Here is a 23,068-nt window from a genome sequence, read left to right as displayed (position 1 = left end):
ACTCCTCAGGCACACCAGGACAGAGGGGCCCACTACCATAATTTGTGCCACTGGGAGCCCTAGTACACGTTCCTTGTGTGAGCTCATATCCCATCCAAGAGGGCGTGAGGGGCTTGTTTGGGCATCTCAGGATCCTTGAGAGGCAAGATCACAAAGAGAAATCAGGTTCCCCTGAAGAACCTCAGCTCCTAGCCTTGGTGGCAAAGATATAACACCTCCCTGCCCACACCCATCCCCCATAACACATATGTAAAGAGGATTCAGCCAGGCTTCAGTTTCAACTGGATTTTCTAGTCTGGGCTTCAGGTTGTTTACTGAACTTGCCTTACCCTCTTTCCCTTAATTTCTGCAGTTAGGGCATGCATATTTATTGAGCTATGCTCTTTATATATGTGGTAAATTCATTTAAAGAATCGTGAGGCAAGTCTGTTGTGACAATGATTCCAATACACCCTATCTGCTTCTGCAGATTGCTTGCAGGAAGGGTTAGTCTCATTTCACAGATCCAATAGCTGAGACTCAGAAAGGTAAAGTAGTTCAAGGTCACGCAAGCAAGCAAGTGAAAAACCAGATCGGCTTCCTGAATCTGAAGAAAGCAGTCTTTAAGTTCACTCAGCAACCCCTTCTCTTTCCACTTCTCTTCCTAGGAAAGGCTGTTAGAATTTTCAGAGAAGTCACCAGCTTCCCAAGGCCTCCTGGGGGGCCAGGCCCTGGGTGGATCCCTGAGCAGGGGCACTTGGGGGATGGGGGAGGGAAGTGTGGTTTGGAGACCCCCACGGCTCCTGGCCCTTCTGTTCTGAGTAATTTTCCACAGTAGCCACTACTGGGAGGGGAACAAAGAGAGCTGCATGTCCAAGATGAGCCCCTGGGATTCAGGCCTTCAAGGCTTCTCTTGGACTGGGCAGCCCCCTTCTAAAGTACACCACCAATTACTCCCTCAGACAGTGTGGCCAGACATGCTAAATCTGGAATCTGAGCAAGGCAGTATTCCAGATGACATGACTCACTGAGGCCAGTGGCTAGGAGAGACTAGGGGTTCAGACCTCTGATAAGTCTCTCCTTGGCTGCCTTCCAAGAGTACTTTCTCTGCCTGCACACCTCCAGGGACAGAAAGCTCACTGTTGTCCCATTTTCAGATACCTGAATGTTCCGATTCATTTAAATTCACCTCATTGGGACCCCTCCTCTGCCACCTAGCTCTGTCCCCAATCCACAGGGCCCAGGGTTCAGTCTCCACCCCTTTCCCCAGCCAAGCTGCCTTCTTTGACCCGGCCCCAGCCTGTCATGATCCAGGGCACCCCAGCTCAGCTCAGATCTAAAGCACAATCCACCTCTTCCTGATACCCTCCCCCTGCCCTCCCTACCCACCCCCTGCCCCATCCTGGCTGCTCTCAGGTACAAGGACCAAGTTTGGAGTCAGATAGCCCTGGAGCCCAACCTGTTGTTATCACTAAGTAGCTAGCTGTGTGACCATGGGCAGGTTGGCTCCATATAACTCTCTGGGTCTTCCTGTCCTTCTGGGTACTGATGTCAGCCCACCTTCAGAGGCTGGAATGGGCCTAGACTGGGCCTACTGGTCCCCAAACCCATCCGCCGTCCCCACAGCTGGATCTGGAAGCAGATTAAATCAGGATGAGAAATTCCAGCTTCTTTCAGGTTCCCCTTGGGATAATCTGATCTGAAACTGAGTTGGGGCAGGCTGATCTCACAGTCCCAGCCCTCCTCCATATATCATCACTAACATCCCAGCCTACCTATGGAGCGGCATCGGCAGGCTTCTTATAGCTGAGGAAACTAAGAAAGAATGGTGATATAATTTGACCTGAGGCCACACAGTAGGTATTGGAGTTATAACTGAGATGGGTCTGTCTTGTTCTAAAAGCCAGATCTATATATGACGTTCGTCAGGGCAGCCCTCCAAGTCCAGAGACCTCTGGACGGGCCCAGTCCTGGAGCTTTTACTCAGCCGCTTTGCTTGGTGCTGGAGAAACTGAGGCCCAGAGAGGAGCTATAGTCTGCCCGAGTTCCCCTTAGCAATAGACCAGAGGCAGCTGTGCATGAAGCTGGATGAAATGAATGATTGGAGGGGACTCCAGTGGAGGAGTAGGTTTGCAGAGCGATCCGGGAGCTGGGTCAACGCTCTCAAGGATGGGGTGGGGCCGTCTACCAAAGGGCGGGGCCTTCCGTGCAGGGCCCTGCCCCCACTCTGCGCGCCAGGCTGAGCCGCGGCTGGGGAACCCAGTTTCTGAGGAACTTTTTGCGGGCGCCAGGCCGCCACCGAGGCCAGGGCGGGACGCGGGACGCGAACGCGCTGAGTGGCGGCAACTGCAGGCGCGGGCCGGCGGACGCAGCGCTCTCTGCGAAAGTCCGTGCGCGTCGGAGGGCCGCGAGGAGGCTACTACGCCATGGACGAGACGCCCTTCACCGAGGCAGCCTTGGGGCAGGCGCTGGCTGAGCCCTGCGACCTGGACGCGGCGCTGCTGACTGACATAGAAGGTGCGTCAGGGGCGCAGGCTCTGTGCTGCGCGCGCGGGGCTTCCCCTGGTCTCTGGACTGGGCAGTGCGAGCCTCGGTATCCAGTCCGCGCGGAGCCTCCCTGTGCCCGCCCTGGCGTCTCCGGCTGCGCCGTGCGGGGACCCTCGGAGGTTCGGGTCCAGGCCCCGCGCTGCGCGGCGGGTGAGTCCTCAGCCGCGTAGATGCTGCAGCGCGAGCCTGGGACACGGGCGTTGCTGAAGCCCCGCCCCTGCCCAAGCGATGACGTTAGCGCGGGGTTACTCACGGTCATTCCCTCAGGCCTGAAAGTTCATTTCCGTGTAGGAGGCGCGGCGCGTCCTTCCTCCCCTCCCCCTAGGGTCTGGCTGTCCAGGTCCAAGGCCCGCGTCGCCTCAGCATCTTCTGAATACCAGGCTCTGTCCGGGAGTTTACAGACAGACCTGGGCTTCTCCCCTTCTTGAGAGCATCAAAATCTCCAAGGAAACCCGCAGACGGATACTTAGTTACATCTTCGGTAGAGTAGAGGTGGGGCTACTTTGGGTACAGTGGTGGGGCAAGTATTAAATCTGGCAGTTGAGACCTAAGAGTCAGCCTTGGGACCGGCTGGGAAAGATGTTTCCCCGGCGGACTGGAGGTGAATTTAGGAAGGTGGGCCAAAAGATCACCTGGCCTTGTCGTCCAGGGAAGGACAAGCGGCATGACGCCAGTTTATTTACATCTTTTAAAGCAACACACGCTGGTTGTTATACGGAGAAGGGGTTTGGGGACCACAGTGCAGCCGGTACCCTTATGAGACTTTTTTTTTTTTTTTACTTTGTAGACTGTGCAAACCAATGCTCTAGCAAATTGCCCTCTATGGTTGCCGATTCGGCAACACTGGCAAAGTTGCACTTGGTTGATGTGGAAACTCAGGCCAAGAGCTCAGAATAGGTAGAGCCTGGTAGGCACCATGAACAAGACCTGGGCTTTGGGGGTCAGGACTTGAATCTGCACACTACTGACTTACTTGGCCATCCTGTGCAAACCCTTTCACCTTCCCAGGGTAGTTGGGACAATCAAATCAAAATAGGTGTATCTGGATATAGGTCTGGCACCTACCTTTCTTGTTAACTCATTTATAGAAACATACCCCCCCCACCACCAATGGACAGCTATTGACTAGGCCCCACCTCTCATCTGTGAGAAAAAGGGAACCAATGGGGCCTCTTGCTAGAATGGACATGAAGTTTGCCCACTGCAGCAGAGGATTTCTTGCTTTTTATTTAGACTTTCTGTTCTTTCCCCCAATTACACAATCTCTTTGCATTGTAGAAAAACTTGAAAATGCAGGTGAGCAAAATGAATAAAATCTTCCTTAAACCCACCACCCACAGATAATCTCTGTTAATTATGTGGGGGATTATTTCCCATGTGTATGTACATATTTTTTTGGAATGGCTGTACACTCTTGTTGATCTTTTTAAAAGCAACTTTGTTGAGGTATAATTTACCTACCATGAGATATACCCATTGTAAGTATATAATTCAATGAATTTTGTAAATTTACCGAGTGAGCATCACCAGTTGTAGACCATTTTCATTACTTTAAAATATCCCTCATGCCTATTTATAAGTGCTCCCCAGTTCATCCCAGCCCCAGGCAACCACTAATCTATACTTTTATAAATTAGAATAGGGCCCATTGTAACCTGCTTTGTTCCATGTCAACGGCCAGACAACAATCAGATTTTCTGGCTTATCCACCCAATTCTGGTCCTTGTTGATGGATATCTAGCTTATTTTGTTCTCATATCCTTGTTTAGTTCCATAAATAGGCTGAGGCTCTGGGAGAGGAATTGCTAGTCTAAGGCCAGTACTTCTGAGGCTTTACTCTGCCCTCAGAGCTGGGGAGCTATGCAGGTTCACTAATGTCTAGAGAGAGGTGACTTGGGGGGTGTCCAAGTTCCCTGAGAGGAACAACAGCTGAGAGATGGGCCAGGCAATGCCAGGATGCGGGCCTCAGGTGTCAGGAGGTAGTGCTGGACCAAATCTGGGTGTCTGTGGGGAGTCTTGGGGAGGGGTTGGATCAGGGCATCACTATGCTTGGGTTATATGTCAGAAGTTTCCCCTGGCAGCTGGGGTGGAGGATCACATCAGGAATGGGGAACTAATTGAACACTTACTGTATCCCAGGCACTGTGCTGACCATTGAGTCCTCCCCAAAACCCCAAATGCATAGACTTAAGATCTTTATCTCCAGATGAGGCATAGAGAGGTTAAGTGACTTGCCTAAGTTCACACAGCCAGAACATGACAGAGCCAGTATTTAGACCCAGACTGCGGGCTCCAAAACCTACACTCTTAGCTCTTAACCCCTGAGATCCTAAGAGTGGGGTTAGGGGAATAGAGCAGGGAATCCAGGAGGCCGCTCCACTTGGGGCTATGCCGGGGCCTGGGAGTAGGTCACAGAAGAGTCAGAGGCCAAGAGGCCACCTATCCCTCCCAGCCCAGAGCAGCTTTGGAGTCATGAGACTGAGGACTGGCACCAGGGAGTCAGCCACAGGCCCTCAATCCTACCCTCCTGGCCAAGCCCTCTGTCATGTGAACATTCTTGGGGTGGAACTGCCAGCACAGAGTCCTGGATTCTGTGGGTGAAGGCACTGCCCTGGCTGCAATGTACAATGGCCTCCGATGAGCTCTGTCTTCTCCCTGAACCTCCTTTCTTGCTCTGTGCTTTGGGGTATCCAGAGGCCATGGGCAGAGAGAAATTGATAGCAATCTTGTTGCACATGTTTGGAATTATTGTTAAACCCGTGGTCTGCTTCTCCTCCCCACCGATTAATTTATCAGATCTTGTACATGCTTCTAAGTACAGAAGAGGCAAATGGAGATGGAGTTCTGATCAGGGCCTCCTCATCTACCATGGGGGTGGGTCTGGTTGAGGGGTCACCTGAAGGCTCTGGTTTGCTCAAAGCCTTTGCTGGCACAGCGCATTCTCTCCTCTGCCTGGATACTTCCATGTTTACTCTTTGTCTGTCATACCCCAGGGTTCTGCCAAACTCAGGCAGCGCCTTCCTGGATCTCACCTCCACCACCTCCTCTTGATAGTGCTTTCTCCAGCTTTCTTGGCCCTGGGGTCCCTCCCAAGGTATCTAAATCAACTATGGGAGAGATTTGCTTCCAAGGTTCCAGCCCATGTGTGTCTGGCTGTTTTCTGGGTCCATGCCAGTCCTGGTGGTAGGGACACATTGGAGGCCACACTGCCATTCCATGCCTCTTCCCACAGTATCTCGTGCCCAGTTCCCTCCCTGGTCCCAGCAAGCATGGAGCCTCTTTAGAAAACAGCTGGAGACTGCCTACTGCCCAGCTCCCTGATCCAGGCATATAACTCCTCAGTTCCCAGACCACCCATGGCCCCTCAGTGTCCCCAAGATAAGATTACCTGTCTCAACATGGCATTCAAGACCTGCAAGGCTTGCCAGACCTGCCCCTCCTGTGACATTTCTTCTCCATCCAGAGCCTACCCCTCAAGCACTCCTCATGCCCCAGACACACTCTGCTCCAGTATGGTGCCCTTCCTCCCATGCTCCCGTGTCCACAGCACCTCAGGGGTACAGCCTAAGAGAGACCTCTCCTATCAGACCTGTTCCCCTTCCCATACATTTTTTTCTGCCTCTTGATGTCTGGTGTGCCCAACCTAGGGCAGCAGAAAGCAGAAAACCCTCTCATGGTGACTATACATTGCTGTTTTTCCTAGGGAAAGTACCCTGCCCTCTCTGAACTTCAGGGGCCTCCCCTGGAAAGCAGGAGGTGAAGGCTGTAAGATTTGCTGCCTTTGAGCCCCCTGATGCCTCTAAGCAGACAGGGTTGGGGAACAGAGAGAAGCATGATGAGAGTGGGTCCAAAAAAGCAGGCAGTCATGTGGTTGAGCATTACCTCTTGCCCGATGTTCACCTCGCTGTACACAAACATCCTAAGTGACCTGGTCAGCCCTAGGCAGGGGTCACTGCCAGGCAGAGGCCTGGGATCTGGACTTTCCCCCACCAGCAGGTGCAGCCTAGGTGGTAATGGCTGTGCTGGCCTGAGGAAGTGTCTCTGGCTTTGTCTACTGTCAGCAGTAGGCCCTGTGGATGTGCCCCCTTTGAGCCTAGGAACCGACTGAGACCGCATACATGTGAGACCCATGTCCCACGCAGCCCCACCGAGTGGCTTATGTCAGGGGAGGAGAGAGCCCTAGAAACGGGCATAGGGGCTCCTGGGAAAGGGAGTCTTGGAGGCTGGTTTCAAGTGTGTGATTCCCATGCTGGGTTTGCGGTTTGGTGGGAGGTAGGGTAATGTGGGGTTCCATTCCACCCGGGAGAGTCTGTGGCTTGGAGAGACCCACTCTGACCTGGAACCCTGCTCAAGCCTCCCATCTCCCAACTGATATCCTAGCTATTAGCCAGCCTGTCCATCCCAGTCACACTTAAGGCCTGCCCCTCCCAGGGTTTCAGGGTCCCCATTCTCTCTGCAACTGGAAGGCTGGTGGTCCAGAGGTCTTCAAATTCAGCCCCTGCTGTGTGGCCATAGACAAGTGGCTTAACCTCTCTAACCTTCGGATTCTCATCAGTGTACTGGGAATAATAATAGAACCAGCTTCTTAGAATTGTGGCCATCAGATGAGCTCATTTAGGTCAAGAGATCAAGCAATGCACGGCGCATAGTAGGCCCTCAACCGATGCCAGTAGATATTATCATTTAGAGCACTTAACTAGGACCTCCTAAACAAATATTAGCAGTGGTTATCCAAGGAGTCTGTGTTGGAAGTTTCTGGGATGTTCTAGGCTGTGGTTCCAAGTTCTGAGCATCCACCATTTGGTGATTCTGGGTCTGCTTGGGAGACAAGGTGGGGCTGGGAAAGGCCAGTGGGAAGCTCCTGGTCCCTCCACCCACTTCACCCCTGAGGAACAGGCCTACTGTCTTTAAAGATAAAGAGACTAGAGCTGGAAGGAACCTTATAAATGCCTTTGGCATCTCCTTGCCCAGAGTACAGATGAGGAAAAGAGGCCTTAAGACACCTGACTCACCACAGGGGCAGCTGAAGGGGTAAAGGAGCTGGAGACCTATGAGAAGCTGCAGGGAAGCTAGGCCCTGCAGGGATTGCTTCTCAGACAAAGAAGCTGCTAAGAAGCACAGTATTGCTGAGTGGCCACAGTTAATGGTTCTCTATACAAAACACCTCAAGGCAGCCTTGGAAATGCAAATTAAAGCACCTTGGAGGTTCCAGTCACACTACTCTTGGGACTGAAAGAAGCAACCAAAAGTAAATAAAAACAATAAAACCCAGTGCTAGTGATGCTATGAGGAAATGGGACACATTGCATGGGTGATTGTAAAGGGGTTTTTCTTTTCTAGAGTAGCCTGGTGGCTCTAAATGAGCATGCTGCCTTTGACTCACATATCTACTCAGGTTTAAAACATGATGCAGGGAAACAATCCAAAAGGGAGAAATATATAAATTATATAATTTATATTTTAAAAAATGCACAGCAGTACTACTTACACTAGAACAATTGCTCAGCAGGAGAGGACTATCCACTCCCAAAATTGCTACTGTATCAGGCCCATGGGTTGTCTTTCAGCTGCCAGAATAATAAGTGCCTCAAGCCCATACCTAGGACAAGATATCTGATTTGATGCTGACTGGCATCTTGTATAACCAGCCATGTTCAGGGTCCCTTGATCTGATTGGGAGCTGGTATATGGAGTGGCACAGATAAGGGAAGGATCTGAGAAGATGACATCAAAGAAAGTTTTAGAGGAGAAATAGGAGGTTGTCAGGTGGACAGAAGGTAGTGGGAAGGGTACTCTTGGCAGAGGATATAGCCTGAGCAAATGTATGGTAGTGTTAAATAGAATGATATGTTCAGAAAGCAGACAAGAAAAGTGAGGCATAGTGAGAGCTGAAGCAGTAGGACTCAGATGGCCAGAGACCAGCAGAGCAATGAGGTGGTGGCTGGCAGTCCATACCACCCTTAACTCTAATCCCCTCTGTGTTCAGCCCTGTACTGAGTGCTACTGGGGTTACAGGGTTGGTTCAGGCCTTGGCTCTGCTTTGAGGGGCACCCAGCTGAAACCTGAGCTCTAATGGTAGTTAGGAAGGCTTTCTAAGAGCAGTGCCAGAGCTGAGCCTTAAAGAGCTTTGTGTTGCCTCTTCTGTACACACTACCTGACCTGAGACAAGTGGTGACAGCAAGTCAGACAGAATGTAGCTGGAGTTGGGGCTCCTGTCCCTGGCAATCCTCTGAGGTTGGTGGGCCTGTATCTGAGTCCCAGATTCTCCAGTTGGCAGCTGTGGGACCTTGGGTACATGCCTGCCCTCTGAGTCTTAGTTTCCTTGTCCATCTAGAGGTCCCATCCCATTCCAAGAAGAGCCGGCACACAATTATACCCCTAGGGCAGCCCTGAGTGCACAAAGGGCAGCCTGTGCCCCTGTTGCATACATAATCCTCTGAGGACATGCAAACCTGCTGACCTGAGTCCTCAGGATGAACAAGGAGGCATTGGTGGGAGCAGCAGGGATGGATGGCAGGCACAGTACAGTCCCAGCTCCCTGGAATGTTGGGTAAGCACCCCATTCCTGCCCTGTACCCTCCATCAAGCAGACAGAGGTGGAACATCCTAGGGGTCCCACAAGCTATGTCTCATGTCTCCTGTGTGGTGGTGCTGCTTTATACTGTTTTCCATTCTTCACAGTCATGCAGCCTTTGTGATCTGCACTGCACGGGACAATTTGCAAATCCTTTTCCTGCCCATTCACTGGAGAACTGGTATCCTTCGCTCAGGTGACAGACAAACCTGAATTAGATTCCCAGATCCTGGCTGCCTTTCTGACCTCCTTCTCTCTGCCCTTGGCCCTGCCCTGGTACAATCATACTAGCCTCGCTGTTTTGACATCACACTAAGCTTGCACCTACCTCAGGGCCTTTGCACTTGCTATTCCTTCTGCCCAGGACATTTTTCTTCCCTCCTAATCCACTTTCTCGTTTCATCATGTCTTTACTCAGATGTTACCTTCTCAAAGAGGCCTGCTCTGACTACTTAATCTGTAATGATCCCTCACACTCTCTACCCTGCCTTAGTTTCTTCATGGTGCTCATCACCACCTGTACCCACATTCCTTCATGTATTTGCAAATTGCTGGTCTCCTTCACTGGAACATAAGCTCTACAAGGGAAGGTCTTTGTGCTGTGTTCTTGTATCCCCAGTGCCTGGCACAGGCCTGACACACAGTAGATGCTTAGGAAAGGGCAGTAGATATCAGAGAAATAGATCTGGGCTAAATGGACCAGGCCATGTTGGGAGCTCTCTGTGCTGGGGAGGTATGCAAACAGCGTTTGTTTTGGGCCCAAGGCCAAGTTGGATGGGCTGCAGGCTCCCGTGGTGGTCAGAACTGGGCCCCTCCAAGTTCATGGTGTAAGGCCCTCCCAGAATGTCCACCATGGCCTCACAGAATAAACAGGCCAGAGAATAAAAGACTGCCCTACATCTGCCTTCAGACGGAGGTTTGAAGGGAGGGAGGGAAGGAGGCAGGGGGTTTCAGATTTCCTGTTGGGTCCTGATAGAATCATAGTAGGAGAGGAGGAAGGAGAGGAAAAAGGAGTACTCCAAGCTGAGGGAGGGGGTGGAGAGAGTGAAAAACGGGTGTAGGTGTGGGGGAGTAGGACATGGGCCTACTGAGACCCAGAGTTTGTGCCTCCTCCTCTTCCCAAGGTTCAGAGAGTGTTCATAGGAGTCAAGTCTGCATTTTGAGTCCACCTTCATGTGGCAGGCCCAGTGCTCAGCTAGTTTGAGGATGGTCCAGTTTGGGAGCCATGCCCAGCCTTTTGGAACTGCTGTCCTCTCAGGGCCAGGACAAGGTGAGTCAGGAGAGGAGCTTCCTTAAACTGTGCCCACTTGGTGCCTCTCCTGCCCCACCCTAGTCCCAGCCCTGTTAACTCTCCATGAAACAGTCTCCATTAAATGGATATGGAGCTCTGACTTGAACGTTCCAAGTATCAGGCAGCTCATCTCCTGACTTCCCAGTTCTAGACCATTTCAGGTGCTGCAGAGGGACTAAACTTTGTTAAGATTTTGCTGAGTGGAGGGTGCTTCACACACTTGCTTTCCTAGAATCTTTGCTCTGGAGGCCAAGGGTAGAGGCTCAAAGACTGGGGGTGACTTGCCCATGGTTATGCAGAAAGTAAGAGATAGAGGTGGTCTGTGCGCCCTTGGCTGTTCTGGAGTAGGAGGGGACTGTGGGACTGGCTCTTGAATTTTCATCTCCCAGATTTAGGTCTGGCCCAGAGCTTCTACAGAGATTGGCAGGCAGATCTGGCTCTAGGAGAGAGTAAGATAGGGGCTGGTCAGGCCAAGAGTTCAGGGGATGGCTGGCCCCTCCATATGCCACCAGGTACCTTGTGGCACCCAGGCCCTCTTACTTGCTGTGTCCTAGCTTAGACTGTGTCCTTTGTCCCAAGGCCAGGCCTCCTCTTGGAGCCTGACTCCTGCTACCATCGGAGGGTCAGTGAGTGACTGACCTCTTCTTCCTACCTCCTCGGTCTGGATGACAGTCTGAGGGCAAAATACAAAGATTTGAGAAACGGAAAACAGAGAGGCAAAAAAAAAAAAAAAAAAAAAAAAAAAAAAAAAAAAAAAAGAAAAGAAAAGAAAAGGAAAAAAAAAAGAAAAGAAAAAAAAAGTGAAGGGAAGAGAAAGATGGGGCAGGAAGGGGATGGGGCTCAAAAACTGGGGAACACAGTAAGGAAAGAACAGAGCCATGAGGTCTGCTTTTGAAACTCAAGTCTGGACTCAGGCCTGTGTCTTCCCCATCTTCAGTCACTCGGTGAGCTCAGGGCCTTTACAACAGCAATGTCTGGTTGTGTTTCGGGGGTGAGGAAGAGTGTGAGCACCCACAGGTCGAAGAGAGAAGGAGGTGGAGGTGGAGGTAGAAGTGTTAGAGGAAAATTCTGTTGTCCTTAGCACTCCCGGCAAGGCCATGGAAGGACTTGGAAAGAGGGGGAACTGGGTGTGTGGGTGGAAGATGAGACCAAGTTTCTTCATTTAGGCTCCTGGAGAGGTACAGCAACCAGGGGTAGGAGGGCTCCAGCCCCCCAGCACCACCTGCTCAATCACCATGCCTGCCTGACCAGGATTTGGTCCCTCTCTAAGGGGGCAGTAGCCTGGGAGCAGGAAGAGGGATGAGCAGGTGCTGTGGTTAGAGGCCTGGTCAGGCCTTGGTGGTAGTCTGCTTGGTCACAAAAACCCCAGCTGGCAAACTTCGCCTGCTGGCCAGGCTGTTTTTCTGCATGTTTGCCGAACTCAGACCTCACACAGAAGGGGAGATATGTCTAGGTACCACCTCAAAAGACCCCCAGAGCCTCTCACCCTAGGGCTGACACCTGCCTTCTTTACCTTCTGTCCTAGGGGTTGGGTCACCTCTTGGCCTCCCAGGACGCTACAGTCACCTTTACCTGGTGACTGCTGGGGGATTTGTGAGGTTTGGGGAGGGGGCAGGGAAGACTTAACTGATCTCACCCCTTATCCCCCATCCCAGACCCAGAGGGACCTCTGTGCTGGGAGTCAGGAGACTCAAGTAGTACCTGAATATGTATTTGGGTAGGGGTTTCCCTTTCTCACTCTGGGCCTGTTCCTTAGCAGTGAACTGTTATCACGGGTTCACAGGGTAGGTGGCCCCATGCTAAACTGCTCCAGGAAAGGAAGGTCCCTGCACCCACCACCAGGCAGCCCTTACCCTTAATTAAGCGTTTCTTGGTACTAAGCCTGTAACCCATATCTTCTTTACTTCTCTCATTCTATGCCAGAGAGATGTAATTGTTCCATTTTCTAGAGGATTGAACTGAGGCTTAGAGCGGTGGAGGCCGGCTCAGGGTGTCAGTGAGCCAGTGATTTCCAACAGAGTTCCTGGGAGTTGGGGTATCTCAGCCCGGGTTCTTCCATCATTGTTCCCATTCCGTGGCACTTCTCAGAAGTGGTAACGGAGGTGGTTTGGGGGACTGTGACCGCCAGTAACCCCGTCCAATGCCGGCGCCTAGTGGGTTAAAGGCCGGCGCCCGCGGGTAACCCCAGTCCCATCAGCGCCGCGGGGTGAAACTTGAGCCTGAGCCGCCGTCGGGGGTGGGGCGGGGGCCGAGGCGGGGCCCTAGCGAGGCGGTGGGGCGGCCGCTGATTGGCTGCGCGCGCTCACCCCATGCCCGGCCCGCGGCCCCTGGGAAGGCGGGGCGGACCGGAGGGCGGGGCCGGGTGGTGCGCTCCGCAGGCTTTAAAGTGCCGCGGAGCCCTGACAGGTGAGGCCGGCCCCTAGACCCGCAGGCCAGGCGCCGGGACGCCCCGAAGGGGTGGACGGCGCGGGCTGCGGAGCCATGGATTGCACGTTCGAAGGTATTTTGTGGAGGACCTCTTACCCCTTCTTTACATCTCCGCTGCGGGGTCACTTTTGCCGGTTCCGTAGGGCGGCGCATGTGTGTGAGTAGTGGCGATGGATCTCAGAATGGGAAGAAGCCATTTCCTGAGGGGCAGGTGTAACAGTTTCTAGCTTTCAGGACGGGTGGTGAACCACCCCCCCAACCTCGTTAGTTACCCCCACCCCAACGTTTGGAGTGAAGTGATGGCTTTCCCACACCCCCTGCTCCCCATCTGGGGCAGAAGGGGAAAAAAAGCAGAGAGGAAGACCAGTTGTCCCGGGTGGCTCCCCTTTTGAGGGGCATTTTTGGGCTCTCCAGGCAGACAGTGGGAACTCTGGATTGTCCGAATTTCGGATCCCAGCCTTGGAGTCAATCAGTTTTTTTTTTTTTTTTGAGGCCTCAGTTTCCCCATTTATCAAAAAGGCTTAATGAGGACTGGAGTGAGGGATGAGAGATCATGCCAGCGAAAGTGCTTTATGACCTGCATAAACCTGGGAGGCCCACAAAGTGTTTCTATTTGAGGATCCAGAAGGCTGAGCCTGGAATCCCATCTTGCTGGTTGGAGGCCATACGGAGGTCTGCAGTAACTTTCCTGCTTGTGCACCTATCAGTAGGAAGGAGCTGGCATTCTGTGCTAGTTGCCTGCCGGGCAAAGCCTTGCTGCAGCCCCACAAAAGTGTTTAGGTTTAATCTTTTTGGTTAAAAACGTGGGGAAATCGAGACCCAGTGAGAGGGGACTCTTGGCTCAGGACCCACCTCAAGTCAGTGTGGACAGGACGGGAAGCTGAGGCTGGGGAATTTAGGGGCACTTGGAGCTCATGGATCCTGCAGAGCACTTTGACCCAGTGGATAGCTGCCCTCAGTGGGTTAGAGGGCCCCAGTCTGACCCAGCCAGCTACTAGTTGCCAGCTGGGGGAGAGGACCTATGGCCAAGCCTTGACTGTGACAGGGAATATGTCCCAGTCTATATGAGGAGGAAGGAATCAGGACAGACAATATTTACTTTTATAGAGGGGAAACCAAAGCCCTGAATGGCTGGGTCCCGTGGCTGCGTGGCTGCAGAGTCTGGGCTTGTGCCCCAAACGTGCAGAGATACAGTAGTTGGCACACATGTGGCCAGCAGCTGGCTCTGCCCAAGCCTTGGTCTGTTCCACAGAGGAATGGGTTGGTGATGGCAGCTCTGAAGTCAGCAGTCTTGGGCCTAAGCCCCAGTTCTGCTTCAGCTTAGGTGTGGGGCAAGTTAATGGGCCTCATGGGGTCTTGGCCCTACATGTCACTGACCTTGTCTAATTGTCGCAAGGGCTATCTGATAACATATGAAGCACTAAATATTGCTTCAGATGTCACAGGTATCCAAGGAATGGCTGTGTATCCAGGAGCATGGGCTCATGTGGTATTGCTTGCATGTGTACAGCAGTGTGGACAAGGGGTGTGCAACTGTGTGATGCCCTATACAGGGTCAACCCTTGCCCCACTGTCACTCACACAGCCTCTTCTTTCTCTAGATATGCTTCAGCTCATCAACAACCAAGACAGCGACTTCCCGGGCCTGTTTGACCCACCCTATGCTGGGAGCGTAGCAGGGAGCACAGACTCTACCGCCGGCGGCGGCTCCAGCACCGATGCCAGCTCCCCAGGCAGCTTGTCCCCACCTCATGTCATGATGAGCTCCCCACTTGAAGGCTTCCTGGGGGCGCCCAAAGCAACACCTCCACCCTTGTCCCCTCAACAGCCTACACCTACACTGAAGATGTACCCTTCTGTGCCTGCCTTCTCCCCCGGGCCTGGTATCAAGGAAGAGCCAGTGCCACTGACCATCCTACAGACCTCTACCCCGCAGCCACTGCTGGGGGCCCTCCTGCCCCAGAACTTTTCGGCCCCAACTCCACCACAGTTCCGCTCTACCCCTGTGTTGGGCTATCCCAGCCCACCTGGAGGCTTTTCCACAGGTAAGGGGATGTGTGGAGGGAGGGGGCACAGCAGGAGCACAGGAAGATGGCTCTGCTGTGGTCTCAGTAGAGGAATTTGCAGGCTTTAGGAATTAGGTCTTCGCTCTGCTGCTTGAGACACCTCCATTACTAGCAGCACTTGTATTCTCTTTGTTGGGTTAAGCATTGCCTCTCACTCTTTGGGAGTATCCATATCAATGCTCCCCTTCCAAAGATACATGCCTGGCTAGAAAGCTAGCACTTTTGCATCAGAACCCCAGGCAGGGGCTGTCCAGATAGGAAACCGAGGCCATAAGAGGTAATGACTTATCCAAGGTCACAGTGATGGGGACCTAAGGGGCAGGTTGAAAGTGGGTTAGAGAATCTTGTACCTGAAGCCTCAGCCTTTATCTCTGCAGGGACCCCTCCAGGAAGTACCCCACAACCACTGCCTGGCCTGCCTGGGGTTCCGCCTGTCTCCTTGCAAACCCAGGTCCAGAGTACCGCCCCCCAGCAGCCGTTGACAGCCACAGCCACGCCCACAGTGGGCCCTGGAACAACCACCGTGACCTCACAGATTCAGCAGGTCCCGGTAAGGGGGTTTGGCCAGGTATTGGTGAGGTGACAGCCACTGGACCACACAATTTATAGCTAAGGCCTCCCCTACTCCCAGGTTCTGCTGCAGCCCCACTTCATCAAGGCTGACTCACTGCTCCTGACAACCATGAAAACAGACTTGGGAGCCCCTGTGAAGGCAGCAGGTGTCAGCTCCCTGGCCCCTGGCACGGCTGTGCAGACAGGGCCCTTGCAGGTGGGTGGCATGGGCAGGGGGGAAGTATGGAATCTATACATATACATGCCCAACTGGTAACCCGTGCCTGGCTCTGCAGACTCTGGTGAGTGGTGGAACCATCCTGGCTACAGTGCCGCTGGTAGTGGACACTGACAAGCTGCCCATCAACCGGCTGGTGGCCAGTGGCAAGGCCCTGGGCTCTGCCCAGACGCGTGGTGAGAAGCGTACAGCCCACAACGCCATTGAGAAGCGCTACCGATCCTCCATCAATGACAAGATTGTCGAGCTCAAGGACCTGGTGGTGGGCACTGAGGCAAAGGTGTGGATAAAGACCTGTATAGGCACAGATTGGGATGACCCCGGAGAAGGAGGCAACTGGAAGGAAGAGAAGGATTGGGACTGGGCCTGGACAGACAGTACCTTGGACTTCAGCCTACTCAGGCCTGGCCGCTCCATTTATTTAGCTAAACTTTGTGAAGGACCCCCTTTGCACCAGGGGCCATTCTAGGCACTGGGGATATAGCAGTGAGCAGACAGACAAAAATGCTGCTGTTAAGGAAATGATGTTCTAGCTGGGTTGACAATAAACAAGATAAGTAAGGGTTAGAGTATACCAAGTGATGATAAGTCCTCTGGAGGAAAATAAAGCAGGAAGAGAGTTGCAAATCTGAATCAGGTGGTCAGGGGGGCCCTCATGAAAGTGATATGATATAAAGCAAAGACCTAAAGGAGGTAAGTAAATGAGGCATAAAGATGGAAATAGTAATTATAGCAGTTAGCCAGATACTGTTGTATGTATTTTACATATTAATCCTTACGCCCATACTGGGAGGAAGGTTGTACTAAGGGAGAAACATTCCATGTAGAAGGAACAGCAAGGGCACAAGTCCTGAGGCAACTGTGTTGCAAAGTAGCCCCACCCTGCCTTGCTGAGGTGCCCACTTACCAGGCCTGACTGGCCACCTGTACTGTCTCCCTCCTACCCGCTGCAGCTGAATAAATCTGCCGTCTTGCGCAAGGCCATCGACTATATTCACTTTCTACAACAGAGCAACCAGAAACTCAAGCAGGAGAACTTGAGTCTGCGAACTGCTGCCCACAAAAACAGTGAGTCCTGGCCTTCCATCATCCCTGGTGCTGGCCCTGCCTCTAGCTCTGGTCTCCCCCTGTTTGGACTCGACAGGAGTCTTTAGCCTCTCCTTTGGCCCTAAACTGGCCCTCAGAAGCTAGGCCAACTCTCAGTCTCCTCTTCTTCCCAGGGCCCTAAGTTGATTTTGGTAGGGTGGAGTCTCTAGCCTTCACCCCCAGCCCTGCTCCTTTCCCGCTTACAGAATCTCTGAAGGACCTGGTGTCAGCTTGTGGCAGTGGAGGAAATTCGGGTGTGCCCATGGAGGGCACAAATCCTGAGGTGGTGGATACGCTGAGCCCGCCACCCTCGGACGCAGGCTCGCCCTCCCAGAGCAGCCCCTTGTCCCTTGGCAGCAGGAGTAGTGGCAGTGGTGGCAGTGGCAGTGATTCAGAGCCTGACAGCCCAGTCTTCAAGGATAGCCAGGTTGGGCCCTGCAATGTGGTCCCTTTTTGTCTCCCAGTTATACCCTCTGAGCCCCAGGATTGGGTCAGGAAGAAGCCCCTAACATATCCCACCTCTAATTTTATTGGCAAAATCTAAGGCCTAGAGCCGTGTGGGGTCCCACAGGCTGATCCCTCCTTTCCAGAGCCATGCTCTCAGGGCCACTCCTGCTCTGTCCTTACTGCCCTGCTGCCCCCACCAGGTAAAGCCAGAGCAGCTGCCATCCTCCCACGGCCGGGGCATGCTGGACCGCTCCCGCCTGGCCCTGTGTACACTCATCTTCTTCTGTCTCTCCTGCAATCCTTTGGCATCCCTGCTGGGCAGCTGGGGTCTCCCCAGCCCCTCAGATACCACCAGCATCCACCAGGGTTCTGGGCGCAACATGCTGAGCACTGAGGACAGAGGTAGGACAGGCCAGCATGGAAATCTATGGGAGAGGTGGGAAGGGGGACTCTTGGGAGTGTAGGCTCTAGGCCTATGGGCTCAGATTCTGCATTTCGTGGGAGCTGTGTCCTCAGCTCTCCTGTCTGCCCCCAGATGGCCCTGGTTGGGCCCCATGGCTGCTGTTCCCACTGGTCTGGCTGACTAATGGGCTGCTCGTACTGATCTCCTTGGTGCTTCTCTTTGTCTATGGAGAGCCAGTCACTCGGCCCCACTCAGGCCCTGCCGTACACTTCTGGAGGCATTGCAAGCAGGCTGACTTGGACTTGGCCCGGGTAAGGGGCTGGACCCTGAGGGTCAGGTGAAGGGTGGGGCAGGGAGGTTCCTGGGTAGCACTTGGGAAGGTGCCGGGTGTCATCTGCTCTCCCTACCCTCTGGGTACACCATGAATATATCCTGCCCTCCCCACTCTTGTCTACCCTTCAGACCCACATTGACTGTTGGGGGCCCAGCCTAGCACTACTGGGGACATTGGAGTTATGGCAGAGAGCTCAAGGTGGAGGGATCTTCAGAACTAGAGGGATATCATGCGCTTAGGGTGCTCTGACCCCACTTCACCCTGAAAACCCTCATCTTCAGGGGGACTTTGCCCAGGCCACCCAGCAGCTGTGGCTGGCCCTGCGAGCACTGGGCCGGCCCTTGCCCACCTCCCACCTGGACCTGACCTGTAGTCTGCTCTGGAACCTCATCCGCCACCTGCTGCAACGTCTCTGGGTAGGCCGTTGGCTGGCAGGCCAGGCAGGAGGCCTGCAAAGGGACTGTACTCTGCAGGCAGATGCCCGCACCAGTGCCCGAGATGCGGCCCTTGTCTACCACAAGCTGCATCAGCTTCACACCATGGGTACGATGGGCAAAGAGCTGGGCCTAAGGGGCTCCTGCCACCTCTGCACCACCCCCTGGCCTCATGTCCTGTTCATTTTTCAGGAAAGTACACAGGGGGGCATCTCACTGCTGCTAATTTGGCCCTGAGTGCACTGAACCTGGCAGAATGCGCAGGGGACACCATGTCTGTGGCCACATTGGCTGAGATCTACGTGGCTGCCGCACTGAGGGTCAAGACCAGTCTCCCGCGGGCCTTGCATTTTCTGACAGTGAGTGGTTGGTCGGTTGTCAGGGACAGGGCTAGGGGCTTGTCTTTAGTCTTTACAGCTCTCACCATGGCTCCCTGGGGAAGGGGCTGCACAGGATGAGGCATTTGATCGTAGGGTGGGCTCCAGGCCTAGCGGGGGTCTCAGCCCAGGGTCTGGGTTTGAGCCCCTGTCTGGATCCTTTGTGACAGCATAGCTCCCCACCCCCACAGCGCTTCTTCCTGAGTAGTGCCCGCCAGACCTGCCTGGCACAGAATGGCTCAGTGCCACTTGCTATGCAGTGGCTCTGTCACCCTGTGGGCCACCGTTTCTTCGTGGATGAGGACTGGGCCGTGTGCAGTCCCCCGAGGGAGAGCCTGTACAGCTCAGCCAGGAACCCAGGTGCTCTTTCACCCCTGTGCCCATGCCCTTTCCCCAGTCCCTGTCCTCATCCTCTGTCCCCCATTCCTCATCCCTGCCCTGTCCCTTGTCCCTACATCTTTAGATGTCCCTGCCCACCCCTGTCTGTTGCCTGGCTATCTGTTGCTTTGGGATCTGGGTCTCTTAATTGGGGCTCTTCTGAAGCAAATAGGATATGGGGGCAGGTGGTTGATTTGGGAGGTCATCCCAGGCAACACTACTGTGTAGTGAGGAAGATAGACAGGGAAGGGACAGAGCTGATAAGATTACATTGTCTGAGATAGGTTATCCTATCCAAAGGCAGTGGCAGGGGTATTTATCCACCAACTTTATCTGTCCCAGAGCCAAGCCTATCTGTGTACCCAGGAAAGAACTCTTGGTGTGGAGAGGGGAATATGGAGAGTGGGGGCCCTTTCCTGCCACCCTACTCACTCACTTCCCCCTACAGTGGACCCTTTGGCCCAGGTGACTCAGCTATTCCGTGAACATCTCTTAGAACGAGCACTGAATTGTGTGGCCCAGCCCAGCCCTGCATCAGCTGATGGGGACAGGTGAGTGTCCTCATGCCTCTACGGCAAGAGCCCTCCACTGTGGGTCTAGGAATGGCTGTGTTCAGGGACTTGTGTAGGTACCCAGAGCCAGGCAACTGTCTACTTGCTGTGTGGCCCCAGATAGATCTCAGCTCTTCTCTGGGTCTTAGTTTACCTACCAGCCTGGCAGGATGAGACAGTAGCATTTTATAGAGCCCAGAAGTCAGGCCATGCTCTGGTGGGGAGGTGAGGAGGGCCAGTGCCCTCCCTGGACTCATAGGAACCCTGCTACCTGTCCTAACAGCCAGTTTCTCTTGCCACAGGGAATTCTCAGATGCCCTCGGATACCTGCAGCTGCTGAACAGCTGTTCCGATATTGCTGGGGCTCCAGCCTGCAGCTTCTCCATCCACTCCAGCATGGCCACCACTACCAGTGAGCTCCCAGTCGCCCTGCCCTGTGACTCCCCACTTAGCCCCACCTCCATAGCAGCTCAGCCTCAGGTGTAGTGTGGTTGAGTTTCAGGGAGCACCTCCCTCTGTACCCCCCCCCCCCCCCCCGCTGTAGGCACAGACCCAGTGGCCAAGTGGTGGGCTTCGCTGACAGCTGTGGTGATCCATTGGCTGCGGCAGGATGAGGAAGCAGCTGAGCGACTGTACCCACTGGTGGAGCACCTGCCTGTCACCCTGCAGGAGTCTGAGTGAGTGCAGGCCAGATGCTCCCGGCCTCCAGCAGCACTCTGCACTCCCACCTTTGTTCTGTGCAGTTGAGATCACCATTCTTTCTTCCCCATGAAGCTGGAACCAGGGTTCAGTGAGGACCTGTGGCTTGGTCTGACCATCACTCTTTTGCCCTGGTCCCAACAGGAGACCCCTGCCCAGGGCAGCTCTGCACTCCTTCAAGGCTGCCAGGGCCCTGCTTGGCCGTGGGAAGGCAGAGTCTGACCCGGCCAGCCTGGCCATCTGCGAGAAGGCCAGTGGGTACCTGCAGGACAGTCTGGCCACCACACCAGCTGGCAGCTCCATTGACAAGGTGAGGGTTGGGGCCAGGGGCCTGGCAGGTTCACACGGTCATGGCCTTTCCACTCCCATGTTGGTCCCCCCCTTGAGCTGCAGAAGACTGGGGTTAACCCAACAGCACAAGACTGAGGGTTCAGCCAGCCTTGCCTTCTGGCTAAGGTATAGGTCCATGGGAGAGTGGTTGCCCGATATGGCCTCAGGTGTCTTCTTGGAGGCTGCTTCCGTGGCAGATGGTGGGCATGGGGGCCTGGAGAGGCGGGCGGCCCCGCGGTGCATTGCTGTTGCATTGCATGTGTGTGAGGCGGGTGCAGTGCCTCGGCAGTGCAGCCCGGAGCCGGCCCCTGGCACCGTGGGCCTCCACCCTTCCCTTCCTAGAACTGGAGCCCCCCCCATGACCCCTGCCCACTACCTCCAGGCTATGCAGCTGCTCCTGTGCGATCTGCTTCTTGTGGTGCGTACCAGCCTGTGGCGGCGACAGCAGCCACCTGCACCAGCCCAGGCCTCACAGGGCCCATGCAATGGAGCCCAGGCCTCTGCCCTTGAGCTACGTGGCTTTCAGCGAGACCTGAGTGGCCTGAGGCGTCTGGCGCAGAGCTTCCGGCCTGCCATGCGGAGGGTGAGTGCCCATGGACTCCTCACCTCACAGTGGGGACATGAGGCAGCTGGTGCGGGGAGAGAGTGGGGCCCTGGTCTGAGCCTCTGCTTTCCCGGCCCCCTCCTGCCCAGGTGTTCCTACATGAGGCCACAGCCCGGCTGATGGCAGGGGCCAGTCCCACGCGGACACACCAACTCCTGGACCGCAATCTGAGGAGGAGGGCAGGTCCCTGCACTAAAGGAGGTGAGGGGGCAGCGGCATTTGTAGGGGTGTGTAGGGGTGCTCCTTGGTCTAGCTTCATCTTCCTCTACCCAGGCAAGAACTTCTCAGACAGGTGTGATGGATGCTGAGGGCCACTGTATAACAGACAGATGGGAGAACTCTTGGTGATAATCTACTTGAGATATCCAATGAGGCGACTGTCATTTGTGGGATACCTAGTTGTCATTTGTGGGATTCCCAACTGTACACGTGTCTGTGCCTGGCCCTGGGAGGGGCCTCAGGTGCCACGTTTGTGCCTAAGACTGGGGTGGGGATGGTAGAGGTGGAGCCACTGGGGGACCCTGCGGCCTGCTGGCTGGGTCCTGAGCTTCGTTTCATCTAGTGTGGCCCAGCCCTCTGACCTGGCCCTTATGCACAGGCACCTGCGCCGGGGTGGAGCTGGAGCCGAGGCCCACAGGGCGGGAGCATGCCGAGGCCCTGCTGCTAGCCTCCTGCTACCTGCCGCCCTGCTTCCTGTCGGCTCCTGGGCAGCGCATGGGAATGCTGACTGAGGCGGAGCGTATGCTCGAGAAGCTTGGCGATCGCAGGCTGTTGCACGACTGCCAGCAGATGCTCCTGCGCCTGGGCGGTGGGACTACGGTCACTTCCAGCTAGACCCCCACTGGCAGCCTCTACGCCCTTTGGCTATGTCCCTGGTGGGAGCCTCAATGGCCAAAGGCAGCACAAGAGATCCCAATGTCCACGGCTTACCCATGGACTGCATTGCCTTGGCGGGCGCAGGGGGAATGGGAGACCCTCGGGGGCTTTTGTCTCTGGACCTAGGAGGCCAGATGGGGTGCGACCCAGCCACCCTTGCTGGCTCCCCAACCGGAGTAGCAGTGGCCAGGTGGGTGCTGACCTCTGGTGGCCGGTGGGAGGATTGCAGGGGCCGGTCCCATCGGTGTCACCTCTGCTCTGCAACCAGTGGCTTTTCCCTCTCCTGGCTAAAGGGAGAGAGGGGTACATGTTACTCAGCTGAAGGGGATAGACTTGGTTTTCCTGGCTAGCAAGGGTGTGTAGCTCCAAGGTGCCTCCTTCCCTTCTGGGGAGGTCTGTACATAGTGTAGATTAGGGTGCTCCAGACTTCTGGCCTCTGGAGCTCAAGTGTTCCTTTGTCTTTTGCAAACTATTTTCATAGGCTGAGAAGTTTTGTACAAAGAATAAAAAATGGAATTATTTATAATCTGCATTTTGTTTCTTTGAGGAGGAGGAGGGTGTATGCTTCAGCTAATGTCCTTGCCAACCACAGGGGGTCCTTTGGGCCTTTCCCGGCAGCACTTAGGCAAAGTCTTCCCACAGCCATCCTCCATAAGGGACTAGATTTCTCTCTTCTGATGTCATGGGAGGCCTGTGGGTTTTAACCTCCAGCTGACCTGGATCCCACTCTGGGCCACAAGTTTGGGCCCTTAATCCTTAAATCCATTAAAGTCTCAGCTATCCCCTCCCAGCTCCCAGCTCCCACCTCCACCAGCTCCCAGGGCAACATGGTGCCCAACTCAAGTGTCCTTAAGGATTTGTTGACAAGAGGAGCT

General features: G+C 54.4%; 1 protein-coding gene across 5 annotated transcripts; it reads left to right on the top strand.

Annotated features, from left to right (window-relative positions):
* The first annotated feature begins 2,226 nt into the window (after positions 1 to 2,226).
* SREBF1 (sterol regulatory element binding transcription factor 1) lies at positions 2,227 to 22,719 on the top strand. Of its 5 annotated transcripts, XM_016145231.2 has the most exons (20): positions 2,227 to 2,509; positions 12,815 to 12,891; positions 14,420 to 14,863; positions 15,262 to 15,434; positions 15,516 to 15,653; positions 15,733 to 15,954; positions 16,628 to 16,742; positions 16,967 to 17,187; positions 17,408 to 17,609; positions 17,743 to 17,921; positions 18,226 to 18,487; positions 18,571 to 18,737; positions 18,947 to 19,115; positions 19,582 to 19,684; positions 19,987 to 20,096; positions 20,229 to 20,361; positions 20,528 to 20,693; positions 21,096 to 21,296; positions 21,407 to 21,518; positions 21,916 to 22,719. In XM_016145231.2, the coding sequence occupies exons 1-20, from the start codon at positions 2,406 to 2,408 to the stop codon at positions 22,149 to 22,151; spliced, it is 3,534 nt and encodes a 1,177-aa protein (XP_016000717.1). In that variant the 5' UTR covers positions 2,227 to 2,405; the 3' UTR covers positions 22,152 to 22,719. The 5 variants fall into 5 exon arrangements, with proteins under 5 accessions (XP_016000717.1, XP_036079331.1, XP_036079330.1 ...); XM_036223437.1 differs by lacking the exon at positions 12,815 to 12,891 and having other exon boundaries at positions 2,228 to 2,496; positions 17,842 to 17,921; XM_016145228.2 differs by lacking the exon at positions 12,815 to 12,891 and having other exon boundaries at positions 2,228 to 2,496.
* Positions 22,720 to 23,068: the final 349 nt, after the last annotated feature.

Source organism: Rousettus aegyptiacus, unplaced genomic scaffold (genome assembly GCF_014176215.1).
Source record: "Rousettus aegyptiacus isolate mRouAeg1 unplaced genomic scaffold, mRouAeg1.p scaffold_m13_p_6, whole genome shotgun sequence".
In the NCBI taxonomy this organism is placed as follows: Eukaryota; Metazoa; Chordata; class Mammalia; order Chiroptera; family Pteropodidae; genus Rousettus; species Rousettus aegyptiacus.
Note: the sequence above shows the minus strand (reverse complement) of the source record. Positions and strands in the feature narration are given on the sequence as shown.